General features: G+C 45.4%; 1 protein-coding gene across 1 annotated transcript; it reads left to right on the plus strand.

The window, feature by feature from the left end:
* The first annotated feature begins 13410 nt into the window (after positions 1–13410).
* LOC144123516 (uncharacterized) lies at positions 13411–23294 on the plus strand. The gene is made up of 5 exons (XM_077656333.1): positions 13411–13542; positions 16702–16853; positions 18855–18922; positions 20310–20396; positions 23086–23294. The coding sequence occupies exons 1-5, from the start codon at positions 13426–13428 to the stop codon at positions 23214–23216; spliced, it is 555 nt and encodes a 184-aa protein (XP_077512459.1). The 5' UTR covers positions 13411–13425; the 3' UTR covers positions 23217–23294.
* The last annotated feature ends 883 nt before the right edge of the window (positions 23295–24177 follow it).

Below are 24177 nucleotides of genomic sequence, written 5' to 3' on the forward strand. Positions count from 1 at the left end.
CGCTCGTTCCCACATTCAAAACAGTTCGAATTTACGCCGACTCCCTCGCCGCCCTTGAACTACTTAAGGCTGTTCGACGCACATTCCAGATTACACAATCAATTCATGTGCTCTGCGCAAAGTACCCATGTCCTGTGCGCATACACTGGATTCACGTCCATACTCAGGATTCACATAACATTCAAACGGACGCTATATGACTCACCTTGACACATCAGACGACCCGCCACCTTCCCCTCTTCCCCCCAGATCCGTTGTTCGATCACTCGGTAGTAATCAGCTCGCAGAAATATGATACGTAGGTGCACCGTTTTATCTTGGTCGACACTTGAAACATTTCGGGCACGTGTGTCCCGCTTCTGTAAAGGGAGACGGCACTCCTGCCCTCCATCTAGCCCTTTTCGGGTTCCCGTCCACATCCTGAACGCCGACCGCTGCTAGTATGTGTCAAAGCTGCAGTCGCTTTTGAATTTTGATCTTGATAAAGACTTAGCCGTCGCCTTGAACCTCTAGTGGGCGGTTTCTTGCTTCAAAGATGCGATAAGGCGTCTTATGTCAAATATTATCAGCGCCGCTAAATTTTGCCGCTGCGCCGTACCGGCGCTGAAGTCGCCATCCTGTTCTTGGTCAATCTTCGCAAGGGTTAAAACAATTCATACTAAAAAAATTTTTTCCGCCAAAACAACACACACGGGAAAGACGACGACACCACGGGCGCTCACCATGATCACCAACTAGCCCAGCAGTTAACTCTTCTAAAGTTAAAACAATTGCTTACCACTTGGCTGGATTGACAGGTGCCCATTGTGCTCCAAATGTGGAAGTTGGCCAAATGTTTAAGTGAATCTCCCAAACTGGGTAGATCTATAATTTCTTCCAGCTCAAAAGAAGAGTGTTGGCTGTGTTCAAGAAAAATTGTGTGCTATCTGTGGAAGCTCTGCACTGGATAGAACTACTGTTGTCCACCCAGGCCCAGCCACACCTCTGCAAAGGAAAGTTATACCCCATTCTGGGAAACTTCGTAGTAAGAAAAAATTCGTCCTGCTCCAGGGTTCGAAACTGGGAGCATCGGTTCACCAAACCAGTAGCCCTACGAACTCGCTCATGGTAGGGCGAATGCGAATTGATTAAAAACTCGAAGTGGGCACAGTGCTCGTCAGATGTTCAGGGTGGTCACTGGTCGTCATTTGGAAAGCGTGCTGGCTAATTTGAGGTGGCTAATTTGAGGTAAACTCCTCTGAAGTTCGCCGGAATTAATGGGAACCACGGAGCAAGCATAGCCTGACAAATTACTACCTTCTCGAAACGGTAAATCACATGTGAATGCCTGGCTTGAGTTTTCGGTATATATTTAGGGTATTGCGTAGCAGCTTACCAACGACTCGAAAACGCTGATCAAACGAGACCGCAGGTGCAAGAATTCAAAATGAAGGTTGCCTATACCACACAATAAGGCGCCAACAAGAGCTAGATGACGAGAACGTCAGGTCAAGTTAGGAGATTAATAATGTTTGCATGGCAGTGATCATAATCATTTAAAATAGTATTCTGCTTACTGGCTTCGAAATGTTAGTTGGCAGATTTGGTAGGAAAGTATGATTGTCCTAAAAAGAGTAATACCTCTGATTCTTTCTTGCCTTTCAGAACAAAACAATGAGCTGAGATTTCAAAGGCTACCCAATGCATCCCTCCGCGCTAAAGCGCCCACTTTCAGCTCCGTCATATAGATTGCGCCACTATACCGGTCTAAGAAAATGGAGTCTGTGCTTTGGCGGCTGTTGTAAACAGCGATCTGTGACTGAATTTCTTCCAGCTCAAAAGAAAAGTGTTGGCTGTGTTCAAGAAAAATTGTGTGCTATCTGTGGAAGCTCTGCACTGGATAGAACTACTGTTGGGCACTCGGGCAAGCGAGTCAAAGCATCAGAAACTTCAGAAATAAATCTGCACGATCAGGCGCGGCCTGGGCGATCTGAAAGTGCAACCAGACCCGAGACGCTGGAACGCGCCGACACCATCATCCGCGCTGACCAGCACATTACGGTTCGTATGTTGCCTGAGCAGCTGTCTGTAAGTAGATGAAGTGAGGCGGGAATCACAGACTTAGGAATACTCCAAGGTATACGCACTAGGTAGGTTCCACGAAGCCTCACAGCTGAGCACGGAGAGCAAAGCGATTTATTTCCAGCTGCTGGGGCGCTTGGATGCTGAGCAGTAAGATTTCTTGTTATGATAGTAACCGGTGATGAAACCTGGGCTCATCACTTGGAGCCGGAAATCAAAAGTCAATCGACGGAATGGCGTCATCCAAGTGCGCTAACAGGACGAAAGATTAACATGGCTGAGTACGCCCGAAAAGTCACGATCTGTTTTTTGGGGCAATGATAGAGTAATGGTTGTGGATGCGCTGTCTAAGAGCGAGACACATTAAAACACTGCAGAAACTTAAGCAGCGCTACCAGCGTGTCCGAAGTTACAGGAGTACGAGAGAGATTCTTCTCCATCACCGCCCTCGCCCTCACACCAGCCTGGAAGCAAAAGAAACAATTTCCAAATTTGAGTGGACTTTGCTGCCCCATCCTCCTTACAGTCCTTACTTAGCACCGTCTGATTTTCATCTTTTCGGGCCGCTAAAAGATGAGCTTCGCAGATCCAAATTTCAGGCCGACGAGAGCGAGATTTTTGCCTTGAAGACAAAACTTCACCAGAGGGAAAATAGCTTGTGCAATGCAGACATTCACACCCTTGTTAACCGGTGGCGCAAAAGCCTTGCAGGCTTTTATGTGTTGTTTCGACCCTGCTGGCGACACGACGTTTGACCATCCGATTACCCCACAGAAAAAAAGGATGCCTGGCTGGGAAAGTACCTGCGGAAGTGCCTGCTCGGAGGGAATGGCCTTCCATTTGACTGGTTCCCAGCAAGAAGGGCACCTGGGGCAGCGACCGACGATGGACAACAGGATTATAGGTGCCTTCAAGTAATTAGCCGTGTCCGACAGGAGCCGGCCTCTACCTATATAGAGAGCTCGCCGCAGTTGAGGCCCACGGCGCCGCACGCATCACCCAAGGCTTGCACAACGCTTACACCTCTGTAGGAAATAGCAGCGGACTTGTGATTTCTCCTCGCCTATTCCCACGGGTGACTCCGCTTGCTACAGTGCCGTGCAACTTTGATAGGTTCCCATCTTGAAGAAATGTACCTCGTGTTAGATAGGCCACCGCCTGATAAAGGGGCGGAACCTTAGGGGATTTAAGGAGCGCACTGGGGGAGAAAGGACGCTCTGGGCCCTGGCGACAATGCTCATCCAGTCGTTTGACGCATGAACTCGTAATTTTTTACTTTTTGCACTTTCTTAATTGTGTAAATAAGTTTCACCAAAGTGCCATTCTAACCCGCTTGTTTTGTTTTGCCAGATTTCAATTTCCATCTTTCTTCAGCCCGAAGGCTAGGATATGCCAGCCAACGAAGTGCGAGTTCGAGTTAGCCCCTGCGTCCACGAGAGTGTTCAAAAAGGGAGCCCTGATTCCACTAGAAAAACGCAGCGCTATTTAAAGTACTCTTATGCCATTATGCACAGAAGATGAAAAGCCCGTTCACTGCGCGTGCAAATGATACAATTTTTCGTGGGTTACATCAGCATCCTCAGGTTGTGTAACTATTGCGAGTCTTGTGTATTGTGGTTTTCAACAAATAGATTATGACTTCAACTAAAAATTTACACTATTGCTGCTTTTTATATGCGCTAATCTAGACAGACATCATTCTGTCGCAACCTATTGCTAACAATTGCGTATGCTGAAGAACAGCTCCAAAACAAGGAGCTATAATTGTACAGGCCTGTACCGCTGCGGCATTAAGAAAAATTGTTGTCTCTGCTGTAAAGGGAACACCCCGAATTTCACCTTGACACACGAGGCCAAAAGCAAAGAAAAAAACGCAACGAGCGCTGGCTGTCTAAATCTGGCGTCGGTAGTCAGAACTTATCATGCCTTCTTTCTTCGTCCTGGTCTGACGTGTCCCGCTGAACCTCGAGACGTTTGAAGAATTATTTGCCCTCCAGAAAGAACATGGCTATGGTGTCGGTTTTTAGTGGTCAACTAGTGATTTTTTAGTTATCCACTCATTTTAAAAGACACTCGGGCTCCGCACAATGAGCCGCCGAATTTTGAATGCATGGGCGTCTATTCAGCTACGCTACCCGTCTACGTCCTTAGAGAACGCTCAAAACTGTTTGGGAGAGCTGACGTGCCCGTCAACTTTAGTGCCAGCTGCAAGCTGGGCAAGATATAGAAAACAAAGATAACCAGCGCATGCTGTGAGCACGCGAAAGGCAAGGGCTGGGCTGTTCTAGTCCTGACGGCCCCCAAGAGGTTCTCCAGCCGATCAAAGTCAAGGCAAAATTTTCGTGTGAAATTGCGGCGGGGGGGGGGGGGGGGGGGGGGGGGGGGGGGTTGGAAGATTGAAGGACTGAACAAGGCCGGCAAAATCATTATCGGCGCCCTAGCCACATATAGAAACATCGTAGAACATTACAGCTAAGCGTGGAGAGCTGAGTAGTTGGTTCTGGGTATAATTATGAGACATCATTCCAGCGTACAGAAACACACGGACAAAGAAAATAGACACTGCTCCCTTTATGTGTGTGAACACTTTCTCGACCCTCGTGAACCTTCTAGTCGGGACCACATGTCGTGCAAGAGAACTGACGTCCGGTGTCAATGGTCTCTACTCTCTTTGTCCGTGTTCTTCTGCACGCTGGAATGAGCAATATTACAGACTGGGGAGAACATACCCAAGCAGCACATGCCATCGGCCGAATATTGCAACAGGATGGTCCCATCCTGGTCCTTTGTAGGGCCGACCTTTGCCAATACGGCTCCAGTGTTGGGCCAATTACTTGTGCTGCTTGGGTACTCATCCGGAAGCAGCAGAAAAAAGCAAACAACACTACGGACGCTGCAAACCCACACGTTCCTCAGGCCTAGCATAACAAGCAGAATCAACTCGTACTAATATCAAGCCCCTTGCAAGTACTGCCGCGAACATGATGACCATACCACAAAAAATGACGTGCTAAGAGAACACGAACCTCGCCAAGATAGACCTGAACAGCGGGACCACACCCTGAGCAGCGCTGACCTGGAAACGCAGCGACAGCTGATACCTATGACCATGGTGACTGTAAGATCCCACAGGGTCCTGGTCTGAGGGCAACAACCATTACGAACACTCCTGAATTGAATCAAAGTTTATTCCTCGTCCTCTTCAGTTTTCAATTAACAAAAACTCGTTAACCCAAAGTTGCATGCGCCTGCATGCGCCATCACACGCTTCACAAGGAGAATGCTCAAGGCTGCCGGTGATACGCTCCATGCAATTCCTTGGTATTGGCAGTTTCCACGTCCTCGTTCCTAATAGCATGTTACTGACATGGCCGGAGATAAAATATTTCTGACAGCCCCTACTTCCTGGCCTTAATTTTTTGTTTTTATTCTTTGGGGCGGCACGCGGATAAGGCCCCGTAGGAAGCGGCTATGTTCCCGCTGCTAGCCTCAATTTTCATTCTCTGGTAGTAAAACTGTTCTGGATCCACTGTACACTTAGTTCTCGGTTAAGCTCGCTGCACTGAGCGCTTAAAGCTGTTCCGCCGAGAAAGAAATCGTCTATTGATCCTCCGCTGCGAGACGAAACAAATATAATAGCTGAAAGAAGAGACCTAGCAGCAAGGCAATGAAAATGTACCTGAATGTGTCGCGGTCCATGGCACCGATAGCGAAAGTAAGTTTTAGCTTGATGTTTCCTGCTTTTTAAATGTGGCTGCGTGCAAAATAAGAGAGGAAGAATAGGTGAGATATACGCAAACAATTTTGAAGCGAAAGCTTTACTACGCCACCCAGCGAGCCATTTAGGCTCGTCGCGCACTTCAGACGTATGCCGTATGCCGTGTGTCTCCTCGCGGGGGGTATATATGAATGCACTTCGCCTCAATACTTACCTGATACCTGATTTAATATCTGCTGCTGGTCCTTGGACCCAAGATATTAAACTTATTTTTGGAATATGGCGGAGTGCTATACGTCCTCTGGCACGGGTCGGCCCGGTATTGCACTGCCTCCGGGATCGGCCCGGGGTCTATGGGCCTATTAGCGCGCGGCGTCTTTTCTATCTTTCCTTTCCTTTTCTCTCCTATCCTTTAATAATAATAATAATTGGTTTTTGGTGGAAAGGAAATGGCGCAGTATCTGTCTCATATATCGTTGGACACCTGAACCGCGCCGTAAGGGAAGGGATAAAGGAGGGAGTGAAAGAAGAGAGGAACAAATAGGTCCGTAGTGGAGGGCTCCGGAATAATTTCGACCACCTGGGGATCTTCAACGTGCACTGACATCGCACAGCACACGGGCGCCTTAGCGTTTTTCCTCCATAAAAACGCAGCCGCCGCGGTCGGGTTCGAACCCGGGCGCGGCGGCTGCGTTTTTATGGAGGAAAAACTTTAACTCTTCTACTTTCAGCACACGGCCGCGAGCGTGGCCGGCTTGAGCCAGTAGGCACGCCCGCGAACTTTCCTTTCTTACTTCCTGTCAACAACAGCAGCAATGTATTGTAGTCGCTACGGAGAGCGCGAAAGAGACGAAACAAAGACAAAACGAAGCGATTAAGAGACAACGCGCTCAAGAGACGCCAGAAGAACGCACCGCAATACAGCGCATTTTCGGCGCTTGTTGCAAAGTAACCGCACTGTGTAAACAGGTAAACGTGCATCCGATGCAGAATTTAAGAGGAAGGATTGCTATCATAACCAGAATGCATGCTTGCTTTGTTTTGCTAAACGAGGAGCAGAATAAGCCAGCAGTAGATGTTGAAATCAAAAGTCACAGGATCCGTAGTAGAGGCCAAATATAATTTGCGAAACACTGTTTCAACCGGAAATGATCTGAATCCTCAAGATGCTAACCAGAGTTTGCAGGATATTCAGTAGTAGTTGCACTCAATCAAATGAGAAAATGAGAAGGTACGTGTTGTAAACGGGTCTCCGCTGCTTCCGAAAAAGGGCCAAAGGAGTGCTTTGTGCCTGTTTGTGTGTGCGTGCGGACTATGTGCTGCGATAGTTACAAGTGCCACAAAACTATTCCAACCATCGATGGGGTCAGCAAACTAGCGTCGTAAGCACAGATAGCGGTACACCAGAGCTTCTAGCAGCCGGAAAGTGCGCTGACCTTTGGGAGGGACACCTGATCCTCCCGCAGCCATCCCCAACGGTGCTAGCCGGTTTGTTAAGTGTTCGAAAGTGAGTGAGTGAAATGAGTGACGGGCATCTAGAGGAGCCGCGACGAAGAAGGACTATAGGGGCCATGAGGACCCTGGGGACAAGATGAGATTTCGAGGAGACGCAGTGGAGGAAGGACGACAAGCGAGAAGAACCATGGGTACCTCCACTGTTGGGGCGGGGTGAAGCAGTTACGCCGTTGGATTAAATAGTGTAGCTATGCCTTTTGATGAATTTGTCCGCTACGTTACATGCCTCTACAGACCGAAACGTTGTCTGTTAGCCTGATGCTATTCGCTGTCATCGCCTTATAGGGGAAATTACTAGGTTCACTACGCTCCTCCACAGTATATATAAGCGGCGTACATAAGCTTCACGAAAACGTGTCGTTTTCTGTCTACCGCAACGATTCAGTGGCGGTTCCTTAACTGCATTTAGGATTCAGACCACGTGACGAGCCCTTATCGTTCAACCCGGAGCAAGGTGAACCCTGAGCAACAGACCAATGATAAAGTTAAAGCCATGTTCTTATAAAAAAACTTCAATTTGCGTTTGTGTGTGGATGTTTCATCACATAACTTCAACTGTTTTTTTATGACGACATTATTTCTGCCGACAAGCACAGTTGTCTATACGACTATGTGTGCGCTAATTGCGGGTAAATCTACGGCCGATCACGACAAAATGGGCAAAATCTACTCTAGGTGACTTAAGACCGCAAAGGAATGAAACCGGCATTACATACGTGCTAAATAACATTCGCCGAAATAAAAAGAACACTGCACTCTAAAATAAGCACGAAAAAAAGTCAGCCGAATTCAGAAAAAAAAAGTGATTAGTACAAACCCTGTATTTATTAAATCAGCACCAACTTCTCCGTATGACACACCACGCAAGCCGCATGTGAAGGCTTACCATTAACAGTAAATGGTTAAAAATTAATGGTTATTTACCCAACAAAAGAAGAATTTCACCAATGTATGAGGCCTACTGTAGAATAGAGCCTCAAGAAACTCCTGGTGGTTCTTCAATATGGACCGAAATCTCCGCACTTGTGTGGCCGTTCCACACATTTAAATCATCATTCACTCTTCGGAGACACAGATGCCTCTTATTCACTGGAAAATAAAATTATGTTAAAAGCAGAAAACTCACTCATCCGCTCACTTTATGCAATGCTTCCATGTGAAATCACGGTAGGCAGTTTACTAATACAATTGCCAGATTTATCAACCAGTCCTGTTACAGCTTCGGGATGCAGTTAACACACTGACGCTTTGCGCAGCTACTGGCTATTTTCAACTTTTCGCGAGCAAATCCTTCAACATCCGAACGTGCAGTACACTAATGAAGGTTGTCACAGCTGATCGGATTAGCACATGTTCTGTACTGCAAAGCATTCGGCAGTGCAGTGTGATCATCCTCGCTGGACGAGCAGTCAGCACAGAGAACCAAGGTAGGGCTGGCCCTGGTCAACCTCGAAAGCAAGCTTACAAATCGCTAGTATAGTATATTTTCTTTGCAAGCGTGTGTACTAAGTCTGCAAACAAAGCAGCTCGAAGAATACAGAACTCTGTACTGGAGAGTGTCCGTTCGGAAATTTTTCTTTACTTTTAAGTTCCTTTTAACTGGCTGTATTTAGCAACAGGCGTCCAACCCTTTGGTGCCGAATTTTTCTAAGAGGCAACAACTCGACAATTCCATTTTTTTTTTCGGAAACGCATCACGCATTCTCGAATAGAAAGCGCCATCTCATGTAAACATGCAGAATACAGCTCTTCTAAAACTGAAAAACAAAGGGCGGCACTTATTTATTAATGCTTGACAGCATGAGAGTTTCTCACGTAAGGAGATTCCTGGTTGAGGTTTCCGGGGTTTTCTTCGGCGTGGACCATACCAATATTTAAGAGAAGGAATGGAAGGCGCAGTGTGTCTTGGCTAGCAGTCAACGCTTATACTTTAGGAGGAGTGTTTCATTCCTCCAAGACCATTCAAGCAGTTAAATATACCAGCCTTGTCAATTCAGGAGATTTTATCTGATGGTGGTAGCGGTCAAAAACTTTATCCAGTGAAGATAGTTTGCAGGCCCGAAATGGCCTTTACTTGGGTGGAGTATGTAGTGTGGGACACCGCTGGACGAGGCAGCTGCTCGCGCCCGTTGGACTGGAGACCTTCGAGACTCCGGCCCGTCCATCTGAGTAGGGCTTCCTCCCATGGTTTTTGGGAAGGGGAAGTGATTGGGGGAAGGAAAGGATTCTTCTGACAAGCCCAAACCACGTGGACGTTATCGGATACTTCCCCACAGTGATGGCAGCACCCATCAATTTTGGGTTCAAAATGTTTGGTATTTCAGGACCCAACGAAGTGCTTATCTGCCGGCGCCTGAGAGTTCGCTCATCGGCTTTACTCGGATCCTTAGCAGGGACCGGAAAAAGCCGTTGATGTTCGCAATAGAATTCCAGAATTTCCCTGAACCGCAGGCGGTACTTAGTGGGGCGCTCACGACTCAGATAAAGTATCGTGTCCCGCTGCTCATGTCATCATCATCTACGCTCACTTCAGAGCAAAAGCCTCTCCCACATCCTTCCGATTCCCTCTTCCGATCTTAACGTTACACCTATCATTTTTCTTTACATAGCTATCTGTGTTTTCCTTACCTTAAGCTGAGCCCTTTTAGTCAGCCTCCACGTTTCTGCCCCGTAGGTGAGTACCTGTAAGATATTGCTGTTGCACACTTTTCTCTTGAGGAATATGGGTAAACTGTCGTTCATGATCTGTCAGAACCTGCCAAACGCGCTTCACCCCATTATTACTCTTCTAGTCATTTCACTCTCGTGATCCGGATCAGCTGTCACTAAGTACGTATTCCTTTACCTTTTCCAGCCCCTCGCTACCAATTGTGAACTGCTGTTCCCTTGCTAGACTGTTGAACATTAGTTTGGTTTTCTGCATGTTAATTTTTAGACCTACCGTTCTGCTCTGCCTGTCTAACTGATTGGTCTTGCTTTCCAGTTCCTCCTTTAACTGACTTAAGAAGGCAATATCATCACTGAATCGCAGATTACTAAGGTATTCTCCATTAACTGTTATCGCTAACTTTACCAGTCCAGATCTCGAATACCTCCTGTAAAGAGGCTTTGAATAGCATTAGAGTAATCGTGTCTCCCTGCCTGGCACCCTTCCTTATTGAAATTTTATTGCTGCCTTCATGGAGGACGATGGTACCTATGTAGCTGTTATAGGCATCTTGCGGTGTTTTGACATAAAGCTCTTCTACACCCTCATTCCGCAATATCTGCATGACAGCTGAGGTTTCGACTGAATCAAATGCTTTTTCGGCATCTATGAAGTCAATAGATAGGGCTTCGATATATTGTGCAGATTTCTTCGTCACTTGTTTATTGGCTGCTTATGTAGAGCAGATTTATTCAAAGATGATCACAACTGCCATATTCGGTTATATTTTTTCAATCATGCTCATTTAATTCCAAGTGTCGTCCTCTCAGCTCTTTTTCGGACATTTTCCATCTAGAATTCTGTACTGTTTCCTAAGCCTTCATGTGGCAATGTGGAAGATAAATTACATTGCACTGTTATGACACACAGGTGGTTGAGGCGCATGCGGCGAAGAGAGACTGCATACCAGTTATAATTGAATTTAGGCATTTTATCCTTTCCTTTTAACCGGATGAGAGTACCTATATTTCTTCTCTGATCCAGTTGATACAGCAGGAACCTCAATCAACCCCATTGAAGAGGGAGTCCGCGGGGTTCGTCTGTTGCGATGTCGGCAATTTTGGAGAGACAGTTCGCATTTTCAAGCGTATGAAAATAGACGACAAGCATATTTTTGGCAGCAGTGGACAGAAATATACAATTTCTTACATCTGAGAACGCACGTGCAATGAGCGGCAAGCACCGCTGCTGTGCGCTGCAAGCCGTGTTGCCGAGTAGTGCTGCAGTCGCCCGGCAGCAGTCGGCGGCGTCACTTGAGCACAACGAATTAGGCCATTTTAGTTATGAGAAACGAGGCCGAACATACTAAAACTTCTAGAAGATGTATGTTCTAGCATGTTCTAGAGCATAATAGCACGTACATAGGAACGCCTGTCCTACGAGATGTCAACAAGCTGGCTATAAAGCGTTTTACATTTTGGTACTAGCAATCATCAGCACTAAGTTATCGCACCGCTGCAAAGTAGAAGCGATTATACGACACAAACAGAACGCTGCTTGCATTTCATTCTCAATGAAAGCGCAGTTTCTGCCTTTACACTGTGTAAAAAAGATCTCCTCTCTTGTGCATAGCCGTCGTCGTCATCAGCGCTTTCCTGGGAGGATTTCGCCCTTGCACGGCAAATACTGAATCTTATATTACCTCGGAACACTCAGACGTTTTGCGAATGCACGGGCTATTCGCTCAACAAGACGCAGAAAACGTCGAGCATAAAATCGACAGCCACGGGACCTGGAGCAGTATCGCGGCGCGGCTGCGCGTCGGGCGAAGTGAATGCGGCGAGTGTTGTTGGTCGTTAGGGGACGATGAGAGTTCGTGGCATCGTGATGTGAAAAGGGCGAAAGGTTTATTGCGGCCTGACTACTGCGCTGTAGGCTACGGGCCACCGACACTGATTGTATGCCAAGCATCGGCGTCGGCGTAGTGTAACAAAGCAAAGTGTAACATATAAACAGCATTTGCATACGCGGATTGCCAACTGAAATCTTCTCAAGCGAACTTATTTGTTGCAGAACTCAGTGCTGGCCCTCGCTCGCTTGGTTTTTCTGAGCCTATGCCCGTGCTGATCAAGCTTGCCGGAATTGATGTTTAGCGTGTGTACCAGAACACAAGACGCAGTAGTCTTCGTTTTACAATTTTTCGGGCCCACTTCAGCAGCGTTGCTTCTCATTCATGGTTCTGTCGTCACAACAAAGCCCGGCGCTTTGAACGAGAAACCGAAATCATTCAGTATAAATTTTGCAGTAATGAATACTAACTGCGCATATATGAATCAAGTTCGCATCATGCTTTCTAGAGCAATGTCAGGTGTATGAAGCAAAGAGCACGCGATGAAAAAATTATGTTGTCAATCCCATTACTAGTGTCCGGCCTAAAATGATTCGATGCATGGCGTTTAAGCTGGTCCTGTCCAGACGCATATGGGGGCAGACAGATTGAGGACGCGCGTATTTGAACTTGCTTGCAGTATCAACGGCTGTCAAAGGAAACAGAAGAAATCTGTCTCGCTGCCGGACGGCTCCCAAGGGGATCCGTGCGAATTTACCTGGCTGACTGACTACCGGAATGAAAAAATCACGTATCTGTGGACAAAGGTCACACGGGTTTTTATAGGAGCCATCTGGGTTCTAGTTATGTACGGGTTAGTATGAGAGGCGTGCTCTACAGACCCGTACAGGACAGCTAGAATCCAGATGACTCCTATAAAATCTCGTGTAAACCTCTGTCCAAAAATAAAACGAGTTTTTTTAAGTAGGGTATGTTCTCACTTGGTTGCCTCATTCTGCAATACTTCTGGATAAATTTACCCGCATAAAAAGCGCTCATACGCCTACCATTTCTGAACAGAATAAAGTGGAATAGGCAAACTGAACGCATCTAGGAGAAATGACAAATGCAAATTGACCGTACAATGTCGAAGCGCATGAGATACCTGGTAAGCGTCAATTTAATTATGCTGTTTTCTACTTTGTGAATGTTGCTATGAAAAACAAAAGCATGAAAGATGTCACTTTTTCTATCTCGCTTATTTTTCTACAAAATGCCAACTTGATTGGTCTGGTAAGTACACGAGTGCACAGCAACCTCTCTCTGAGCGCTATGTTTTACCCTCGTCTCCAAGTAATGGGGTCAACGCCATAACAGTCATTTTAATAATGCGGACCTGAACATTGGCAGTTCAAATGCATCATTTTTATTGCTTAGTTTTGTTTCTGTTCCCGACATTTCTGCAGCGCGATCGTTGGCAGCAGTCAGGCATGTTTGCTCTGCGCCGCGGAAACAAGCGGACCAATCGAAAATGACAGGCTTTTAGAAGTGAACAGCGCGAAAAAAAAAACACGAGATATCTAAAAAGACACCCTTTATAAATGATTTCCTAGGCCTACATGTTGCATGAGCTGCGTGCTCTTGCAGAGGCGTACCATGGGATGCTTTGTTCCATTGACGTTAGGCAGAGTCTGCACTTTGCTGCCTTTTTTGCAGGTTGCCTCTAGTAACGCAGATCACCAGCTGAAACACGATATCCCGAGTGCTTTCAAGGTGAGCATAAAGTTATATATTTTTCAATCAACTCCCCCCCGGTGCACTAGAAAAAAACTCAAGTGCACACATCAAAATCTCTAGTCTTATGATGCATGTGCTACTTATTTAAAGGAAAAGTAGGTAGATATTGTCAGGTAGTGGTGTCGGCAGTCCGGCAAAGAGGAAGAGAGCGAGGAGGCTTCCAAAAGGAAGTCTTTATTAGGGCTGCCTCGCACTGAAAAAAGTATGACTCAGAGGCGGTGATAGCAACAAGCGTGCTCGGTGGTAGTCGAACAGAATGCCCGCCGCTCTCGGTCGTGCCCAGCTGACAAACTTTCCAGAAACGGCGTATAAAGTAGTCACAACAGGTCGAAAAAAAAAATGAATTGCTTTCTCCTGACTGAGATCATTCGATAAAAATCTGGTCGCATCTTGAGTTAAAGACAAAAAGATAAATCCGCGTGCCAGCGGCAGTAAGCATGAAGAAACGAACATTAAAATGCTTTGCGGCAGTGTCACGGTGCGAATATGGACGAAAGACATGTAGGTAGACGGAGAATGTTTGTTAGGACTTGGGACCGGCGTGCAGTACTGCAGTATGTACCATTCGTTTCAGCCGATTATTGTCATGCGGCTAAGAGAGATCACGTCTCTAAACGACGATGAATTTTGCAAACGTTTGTTACTTATGAAACAACAAAAGTAATAATATAGACGAGGCGCCTTAAGAAAACTAAGTGACAAGAAATGAACTGACCGCAATGAGTTTAATCGTGTCCTTTGTGCACATCCGCATATAACACGCAGCAATCAATAGGAGTGCGCTTCGGGGTCATCAGTCTGGTGTAACAAAGTATTTGTTATAAAGAGGGGCTGTGAAGTTTTCAAACATGGGGAATAGATAGCTACAAATTGAGAACTACAGATGGCTGTCTTGATTTGTAGTTCTATTCGGCTTCTTAGCATAAATATACAGGTTCCTTCTGGCTTCTGTTTAAGGCGGCCGCTGACGCGATAGACGAAGTAGCGGCCACGCGGCTGTCGCAGAACAGACCATTTCGGCAGAAAAACGCCTGCCTTCATTGTACACGCTGGCTACAAATGGTAGCTAGTTACCTATCGTACTTAGTTTGTTTTCTTTTTATGAGAAATAATTTTCACGCTCTAATAAAAATTCTCAAAATCGCACTTACTATAACTTTGGATTGAGTGGAAAGCATACAATGTCGAGTTGAAGAGACTCTGCTCACGTTGTAAACCTTTTGTCAACAACAGACAAGCTATCCGAATTTCCGCTCAGCCACGTATTCCGCTTTTCAACCAACTCTACATTATGAAGTGGTCAAAATTATTCCGGACCCTTCCGGTACCCATTTCTCTCTCTTATTTTCACTACCGCCTTCCCCCCTTCCATCATAGCGCTTTTCAGGCGTCTACTGAGAAATGAGACAGATACTGAACACTTTCCTTTCCTCCATACCTATTCGCTCGCTGTTCTAGACGGCTGCGGTGGCCGCGTTTCGATGGAGGCGAAACGCAAAGACGCCCCTGAATGCTGAGCGATGTCAGTGCACGTTAAAGACCCCCAGGTGGTCGAAATTATTCCGGAGCCCTCCACTACGGCACTTCTTTCTTATTTCACTCTCAACTTCCTCCTTTCTTTTATGGCGCGGTTCAGGTGTTCAACGAGATGTGAGACAATTACTGCGCCATTTCCTTTCCTCAAAAACCGCCAGCATTACCTCAGACCGCAAAACCAGAAATGACGTCACCAAACAGGATGTGATGACTAGAAGTGACCGTAACGCCTCGACGGACTCTCTGTGCTATCGCAATGGAGGCTGGGCATTTTCTAGACGACCGCGGTGGGAGTGAGTGACCTATGTGCTTGCAGCGCGTTTAAATGTGTCTATCGCGGACGTGATGGATTATGCGCAAGGAGGGTGGATCGAACCAGCCGTCGCCTCCAATTTTCGTTTCCTGCTAGTAGCACGGAGAATACGCACACCCTGCAGCTTGACCGTCCTTGGCAGCTTTAGGCAAATCGACGCAGCCCCCTCAGAGCAAGTATGCTTGTGTGCCGAGCTATATGCGCTGACCGGTGATACCGCTCTGGGGCTGCCTCAGAGTTACTTCCTTCTGCCACTACGCTACGCGTTAAGGAGTTGCTTTTGGCTTGGGAAACTTCAGGGCCGGGGTGCTTGGTCGCGCTGACTTTTCGCTGCCAGACCCTCATTTGCCATGTGAGGTGGAGCCCTCGTCAATCGCACGGAGGAACAATTGTGTGCAGAAGCTCGGGCCAGTGCCTCCTCCCTCGGACAAAGGCCGCGGCGTGGTAAGGAGCGGCCAGGGGTCGCAAGCGGAGAAAGGGTCGTTGCGTCTGCCTAAGTGTTGGCGCCCGGAGCAATGGGCAGAGATCAAACGCAAGGCGCTGGCGGTCCCTGTTGTACCGCTGCGCGAGCAACAAACCGCCAGTGAAGGGTGACATGATCTTCAAGCACAGCCTCGCCGAACAGAACGCGGCAGGGACTTCAAGCCCTTTTGCCCACAGTAGCGGTGCCCTCTCCGTGGCGCCAGATTCACTACCTAAATCATAAATCCACAATGTACAAGCCACGACATATTGTCACGACCCAAGGAGAGGCGTGCAGGTAGGCATTGGGGAGAACACAAGAATGAGGTCACTCTTTTTAGTACTTTTTAGTACCAGAACCAGGTTTTCTAGCCCGAGCGCGCCTCTCGAGCCACCCGACGCTTCGTCGTCGTCTTCTACTATGAGCGGAGGTCGCGCGGTGCTGGGCAGGTGGCAACATTTAAAAACCACAATGGAAAATAGTGGGCTGACAAAGTTGTCGAAGGCTATGTACTCCCGACCACATAACGCGACCTCTTAACAGCAAGCTCTTTCCGACGAATAAAGAGTTTTAAAATCCATCAAACAATTAATGAATAGATCTCATAATTCACATTGCTGCGAACAATTTCATTCTCTCTCTTTTAAAAGAAAAATTCGAGGAAAATGCCACCACAATTCTCCTCAAGATGAAGATGCTAGCTAGCATGATAGCAAATTATGTAATCCATGCAAAGTTCTCGATAGTAGTTAGGGGTGAAGTTTGAACCAGAAAAGATGCTCAGCAAACCGGATAAATAAGTTCGCGCTGTTCTTTGTTACAGTCCTTCGAGAACTTTCCATCTGCTGTGGCTTTTTACGACCTTGACAAGGATGGAGACCTCGAGTGCCTCACTGCTGAACGGACGGAATTCAAAGAGGACCCCCTAAGCGCCACCTACATTTTTTCTTTCAAGGGTTTGAAGGGACACGAAAAGTATGTGACTATTGAGCCTCCTCGCACATTATTTCACCTTAATATGCTAGTTTGATTGTTTAGTACTTGTTAATAACTAATGTGGAGTTGCACGAATTTCATGAACAGAAAATCTATTAAGCAACGCTGCCGTAAAAAATAAATATAGTGTCGCTCAACTTCGTTAATTGTGGTTTTTACATAAAGATATGAAATTCTTCTGATAATGAAGAGAGTTAACTTTTTACTTCAATTGTGCAATTGTAGCTGTGAATTGCGACGTTATACGGCGCAGACGAATGGTAAAGTTGTTGCTCCATATCGGAAGCGCAATGCAAGGGCTCCAAAGGATGTATATCAGTGCAATTAAGTGGCCGTGTATAGGACCTAGGTTTCCTCTCCAGAAAGTTATATTAAAAAGATAATTTTTGTAGCTTAAGAAGAAAAAAAAATAACAGAAACATCTACAAGGGTACAATATTTCTTTATTGTCACCTTTGTTCAAATTGACTACATAGCATGCGATTGCACGCTGTTTGCTTCACGTGGGAAAAAGTAAGCTGCATGCAATGACAAGGGCAAAGGCACGCAGTCAAGAACTACCCCAGAAAACCTTTCGCCTATTTTTCTTTGTTTTTTTTTTGCGAAGTTGCTTTATCTTCTCGTAATGCTTTTGAGCAACTTGAGCAAAACAATACATGCACAGTGTGTTTGCTTTATTTTTGTAATATGTGGGTAGTAACGCAACGCTTTTTTGAGGGGGCAGTTTAAAATTCTGTCTACTGCTTTCGCAGGTGGTATGCTCACAAATATTCACCCTGAGATATGAAACTGAAAAATCTATATGTTTCCGGCATAATCGAAAAGAAATGCGTTGTCAGTATTCAAGCAACGATTAATTCATAAGCATGAATGAGAAGTGCCCTTCCTGAGTTCTTAAATAGTTTTCCTCTTAAAGAATAATGGTGTTAACACAGTGCCAACTTAAATGCGAGAATTATAGACAAAAGATTCTGCATGAACTGAACATTTCTTTCTTCTACCTGTTTCCTTAATCAACATTAGTTTTCAATGCGAATTCTCAGCACAATGAGGTTGTTTTGAATTCTAGCTTACCAGCCGGGTTATCTGTCAATCCAAACCTTCGAATAGACTGTTCAAATGAAGGCACAACTTAGGGAGGCTTTTCCTGCGAAGTTCTGATTCTCTATTTTTTTTTACCCCTCTGATCTTATATGAGGAACCATGTTTTAGATTTTGGTTCCAAGTTTATCCGATGGCATGGAGCGGGATGAAGCGAAAGTATTTTTGATAACTTGATGCAAGAAAATGGCGCTTCTGGTTTTTTTTGCCTTTATTTCCAACAAATCATATTTTACATGTCCGAGAGTGCGGGAGTAACTGCATTGTTAGCACATCAACTTTAGAAACGAGGCAATGCGATAAAGGAGACTACATTGCTCTGTAGTTTGAACGTCCTCAGTGAGGGGTTAAAAGGTGAAAACGAGAGTCTTTCTCTTGTTTTGTTCCCGTACCCACTCAGGGGATAGATGCATTAAAGCTAGAAAGAGGAGTCCGGCAGGAATTATCTGCTACAAAAGGCATTCTAGTGCAAACTGCAGCCTGTGAATCAGAACTTCTCTCGACACATAATGACGCCTCAGCGCACGGGGCAATAAGGCCGAGTGACGGATTTGGCCAGTTTATTTTTTACAGTTGTTCTGGCTTGTCTCTGCTCTTGCGGAAAAGGAACAAAGATTAGCTGGTATCTTTATTCTGCAGCAAATGTCAAAGGATTTCTTTGTGATTGCTTCTGTTCTGATTGGCTCATGTTTATTGTTCGCTGAGAATAACAATTTAGATTATTGCTTTAGCAGGCAACATATTTACAGACATCGAGACTGGAGACTGGCTTATCCACGACACTACATCCTCTTGAAAAAAACACACTATGTTTAATTTAATGTGCTCATAGACGACGACGAGCACCTAATCACTGTCCACTTATGGCTTCTACTCCAGGCGAGACATAATTTTCCGTGTGTATCCTGGGACGACTCCTGACACCAACGTGTTTACAATGAATGACGGTAAATAGGAATCCATTATGCATAATGTGCATGCAAATTCGTTTATTGTGCGTTGGAGACTTAATGGCGGCTGAGATGAATACAAAAATTTTTTTTAGTAATTTTAATCATATGTAACAATAAAATAGGCTGAAAAGCCGTAGATAACCAAAGAAACATCACGGGGAACCCTAACCCTAAAGACTAACCGTAAACCTGAATAGGATTAAGCGTTTGAATTGCAAAAATACTAACCTTGAGTGTAATTTGCGTGGGCCTGCTGTTACCTTATGACTAAAGTCATAGTAGAACGCACGCTGCTGATGCAATTGTTTCACCTAAAGCGTTATTTTCATATTGCAATTTTCTGCCGTTGTAACGCAGTAAGTGCGGGAAACAGGCGAATCACATATGCTTTTCCGGCACACCGCATAAGTTATGACATTGAACTTTAAATTTTTATTATCATGTGGCTGCAGCAACCGTTTCTTTCTAAACTAAAGATCTGAATGGAAAGGTTTGCGTCACGCAAACTGCATTTTCAGTCGCCTGTTTTATGCACAAATATTTAGTCCAATCGAGACGGCAGTTATAATCAGCAGGATTTCGACTTAAATCACTTGGAAAATTTCGTTTACCGGTAACATTTAGTCCTCTGAAAGTTGTGGTTCATTTTTTTACTATTGTTGTTTACAAACACTAACCCGTTTTGCGGAACTGTCAACACAAGCTTGGAGAAAAAGGAAACAGCTGCTTCTCAATCCACCTCGGCATGCCATTAAGGAGACGTCTGCCTCCGCAAATCCTTCGTGAAATCTCGAATATTTTCGACGGTCATGTTATTTCGCCTCTTCTTCTTTGCTTTATAAAAGAAGTATAAATCAGCTATCAGCTGGATAGAGCGGTAGCACTAAAACATCGCGCATCAATATTCACTCAGTACACTTTAAGCCACTTAAACACCAGAGGATACAGTGCAGCGCTCTGTCAAATAAAGGGCAGTTTGAGAACATTTTCATAGCTTCAATGTCGAAACGTGCTGTTTATGGAGCTTAATATAATTCACCCATTTCGGGCCCTATACTTCCCTGAGTATGCAATAAAAGTGACACATTACACTTGCAATTCAGAACTTCTTTCTACTTTTCATTTGCCCAAAATATGCCTAGGAGATGTTTGATCCCTTAAAAAAAAAAGTTTCACTCGCTCATTCAGTTTCGTGGTGAACACAAGGTTTATAAATAAGACAGGCCTTCTTTACGAATGCTTGCCGGGTTTTTTATACTCCTTTTGCGCGAATAAATGCAGCTGAAAACTGCAAACTTAACTGATAGAAGTCAATTTAGAGCGTTGGCTATTTAAGAGATTGCAAAAAATAATATATTCTGCTTGTTTTGACCATCTGCAGATAATGACCATAGGCTCACGAATCATTTCATCTATTCCGACTATAAGAACTGTGCTGTTATGGAGTTTCCATTCGACAACAGGCAAGGTGAGCTTGACCGACGTGATGTTTGGAATCAGGTTACATATAATTACTGAGTCAGCGTACATATAATTCGCATGCTAAAAAATGCAGACACAAGATCGAAAAACTATCCACCGTAGAGCAAGGAGAGGCTATTTGAATGCGCTGTGGATAGATGCTGAGGGCGGCGCAGCGAAGTGTTTGCACAATATGCAAATATATGACTTTTGAGTTGCCTCGCAAACTTTTGAGCACTTTAATTGAACATACGCACAATTGGATCGTTTTTATCAGTGTTTAGAAAAATACTTCAGCAGTAGAAGTAAAATGCTCAGAATCACGCTTGGAATCTACCATGCTCTTTCTCCTCACTTCTAAGTCACGTCCCTCATTGTGTAACACGTCTGTGCGTATACAGTTCCTCAGTTGTCATCAGGCGCCGCAATAACTTCCCGTGGCAGCTACAACAAAACAGTATCTACAGTAACGAGCATACAAATCGCGGTTGTGTAAAATCGACAACTCGCCTGTATGAATGTCTCATAAACGAAAGAAGGTACCTCGCGATAATGTCAATAAAGTAATGGTCTACTCCGTACTACGCCTAGACCAAACCTACTGCATGAATGCGTAAGTACTGTCTCGGACATATTGCGGAGGCCGATTCAGTGATTAAACTGTTTTCAAGCCTAGATAAAAATGTTTGGAAGAATTTTAGATATCTTAACCCACACCATGCACTGGTGCCCTTGCGTATGAACCAAAGATACCATCTTCGCTGTGGAACACGTGATACAATTTAAACGCTGACGAGTGCTTCTTAATATATTTGGTCTCACCTACACATAATATGTGGCTCGTTTTGTTGCCAACGTACCGTATAGAAAGCTAGCGTTCTCAGTGAACAAACCATTATTCACTCGTTTCGTGGAGGTTGCGTTTACACGCCGTCACCCGGACGGTGAACAAGTGTTTCCGGCATTTCGCAGCGGACCCCGCTTCGCATCCGACCCAAGCGGCCGTGTTGAAACTTTAACCTGGCTTTTCCTCGAACGCCGTAGCAAACTGAAAGCGTTTCGAAGTGTGTGCCTGCGTGTAGCGACCACACACCTTATTCTACGACAACGAAGGTGCCACACTGCGCGAGGCATGGCCTGCATGCACAATGTGGTGCTCGCCATTTTTTAATGCGAAAACTCTATATGGCTCATTGGCAACGAAACCAGGTGGCGTTGACATGAAGCAGTGTTCTGAAAAACCGCAGTGACGTCACCAAATCTCGCATGACGTCGGCACTAAGCAATAATACAGTTACGTCTGTAACGAAGCGCAGTAAAATGTTTTCCGACAGTTCGGGGAACTGAAACAAGGACCTGCAGATTATGAGGCAAACCTGCAACCCATAGGCCTCAGAACCGCGTTGCTTCATGCCGATGAAAGGTGGACCTAGCGTATGCATTTCTTTACGACTGTATGCTGAGTATACGCGGACCTTTAGGAAGGAAGGAATCGTTAATGAACCTCGCAACAGAGCTCACGATGAGGCAATGTTTTTGCATTCAAAGCACGCAAGTAGTCCTAAGTGTCCTCCGTAATTTTTACAGATGAAACTCTGACCGTAAAAAAGCTGGACGTTTTCAAAATTTAGCGTTTTGGCCACTTCGTCATAATATTGACACCTATAAACAGCTCTGCTTTACTCCTTGCGTTTCGATGCGTATACACGAAGTTAGCTCCAGTTTTTAGCAACGCTGTTGTTGTTCCTGTGCCGCGAGTTTCACGTCAACTATATTATGTGAGCAAGTGCTCTTTGCACAAATGCATGCCAGTTAAAGGAAGCACAGCGAATTCAGCATGCGTCGGCAAAGCCGAACCCAGCGCGCTGCGTGTCCAGTTCCCATACTGGAGCCTAGAAGGCATGGTTTTGAATTCAACTCAAAATTATATCTCACTGCGTGTGGTTTAGTCAAGGTGGGGAAACTCGAGTTTAGTCAAGGTGGGGAAGGACGTAAGGAAGATATCTCCGGAAGAAGAGAGTTGAAAATGAAGCCGTTAAAAGCATTAGTGGATTAAAAAATAGTATGATCAAATCACGAATGAGGCTTCCTTAGGAGGGAGCGCATGATTTATAAAAAGTGTTATAAGTGTTATGGTTCCACATGTGCGTTGTCAATTTTTTAACCATTGCTGGTTGTTAATAAAAGTTTGCGTGCTTAAATATAAACCCTTTTTATTTAACTTGGAGTACCTCTTTGCTAATAATAATAATAATACTTGGTTTTGGGGGGAAGGAAATGGCGCAGTATCTGTCTCATATATCGACGGACACCTGAACCGCGCCGTAAGTAAGGGATAAAGGAGGAAGGAAAAGAAGAAAGGAAGGAAGAGGTGCCGTAGTGGAGGGCTCCGTATTAATTTCGATCACCTGGTGATCGTTAAGGTGCACTGACATCGCACAGAATACGGGCGCCTTAGCGTTTTGCCTCCATAAAAACGCAGCCGCCACGGTCGGGATCGAACCCAGGTACTCCGAATCACTAGCCGAGCGCTCTAACCACTGAGCAACCACGGCGGGTACCTCTTTGTTGCGAGCAGCGTTTTCTTCACGGAACGCATAAAACCAGTGTTGCATTGTACACTTTGTAGGGATTTTTTTTTTGCTTCTGCCGCTTTTTCGTCGTATCATTAATTTTAGACTTTGCTCCTTGCACAGAATGCACGTTGTGGGTATCACCTGAAGTAAAAGACGGCGTCCCTCAAAGCTGCATAGATCAATACCACGAGTACTGCGGTGATGGAGTGATGGCCTACAACAAAGAAACCTGCGCACAGCTGGACCTGTAAGAGCCTCGTCGCAAAGGCAGTGAACATCTCAGGCAGGTGCTGCCGCTTAGGCCAGGTAGGAGAGAAAATAAAATTAGTTCAGAACTAACGCATTTGTCATTTCCTCTTTCAACATCTCTATAGCTTTGAAATTATCGATTTATATATTATGCTCAAAACCAATGTGTATCTTCTTGTATTCGATTCCTCTAACTTTTTTATGTAACCACTTCCACACAGCGTCAATAATAGATCTCGACAAGGCGCTCTATCAGAAATCTAAAAGGAGCCGGTTTCAAGCCCTGCTCCTACCCTCGCCAATGTCCTGGCCACACAGTCTTCTGACGAGGTCTTCGCAACCCTTGGGGATATACATCTCCCACCGCCTTTCTTCCCCTGTTAGCCATACGCAGGCTTCAAAGACAGTGACCTCGACTTCTCTTCCACACTGCCCAGCCTTGAGGCTGTATTTCTAGCTATCGCCACCTGATCGGCTCTCGCTGAGGTTGTTATCACGTACTGCAAACTTCGCAACATTTCCGACATAGCAAAAGAGCCCCTTCTCTGCCTCTACGACACCGCCTGAGAAGAAGGCTCGCTATCCTGATCCTAGACTTCCTCACTTATCCCCACCATGCCAACAGTCGCCAAGCCGCCAGCCTTCACCAATCTCCGCCCCATTTCTAACTTACCATGTTTAGATTATGTAGTATTCGGAGCCCATTAATCTTTGTAAGCATTTAGATACTTCTTATTCGCTTCTTCAAACTCTCTTTGGCTTTCATCCTCATGTTTCTGCCCAGGATCTCTTTCTCATCCTCCAGCAGGCTTTCTTCGGCTGTGGCTGCTCTAAGTATGCATTCTCCCAAGGGCCTGAGGGGACATTAGCGTACGTTTCATTTCAACCTCCACTTCGTTCTTTTTACAGTGCTGAAAAATTCAACTTTTGATTTTTGTGAGCAACTAAAGCACAATTTTAAAT

This window comes from Amblyomma americanum, chromosome 3 (genome assembly GCF_052857255.1).
Source record: "Amblyomma americanum isolate KBUSLIRL-KWMA chromosome 3, ASM5285725v1, whole genome shotgun sequence".
NCBI lineage: Eukaryota > Metazoa > Arthropoda > Arachnida > Ixodida > Ixodidae > Amblyomma > Amblyomma americanum.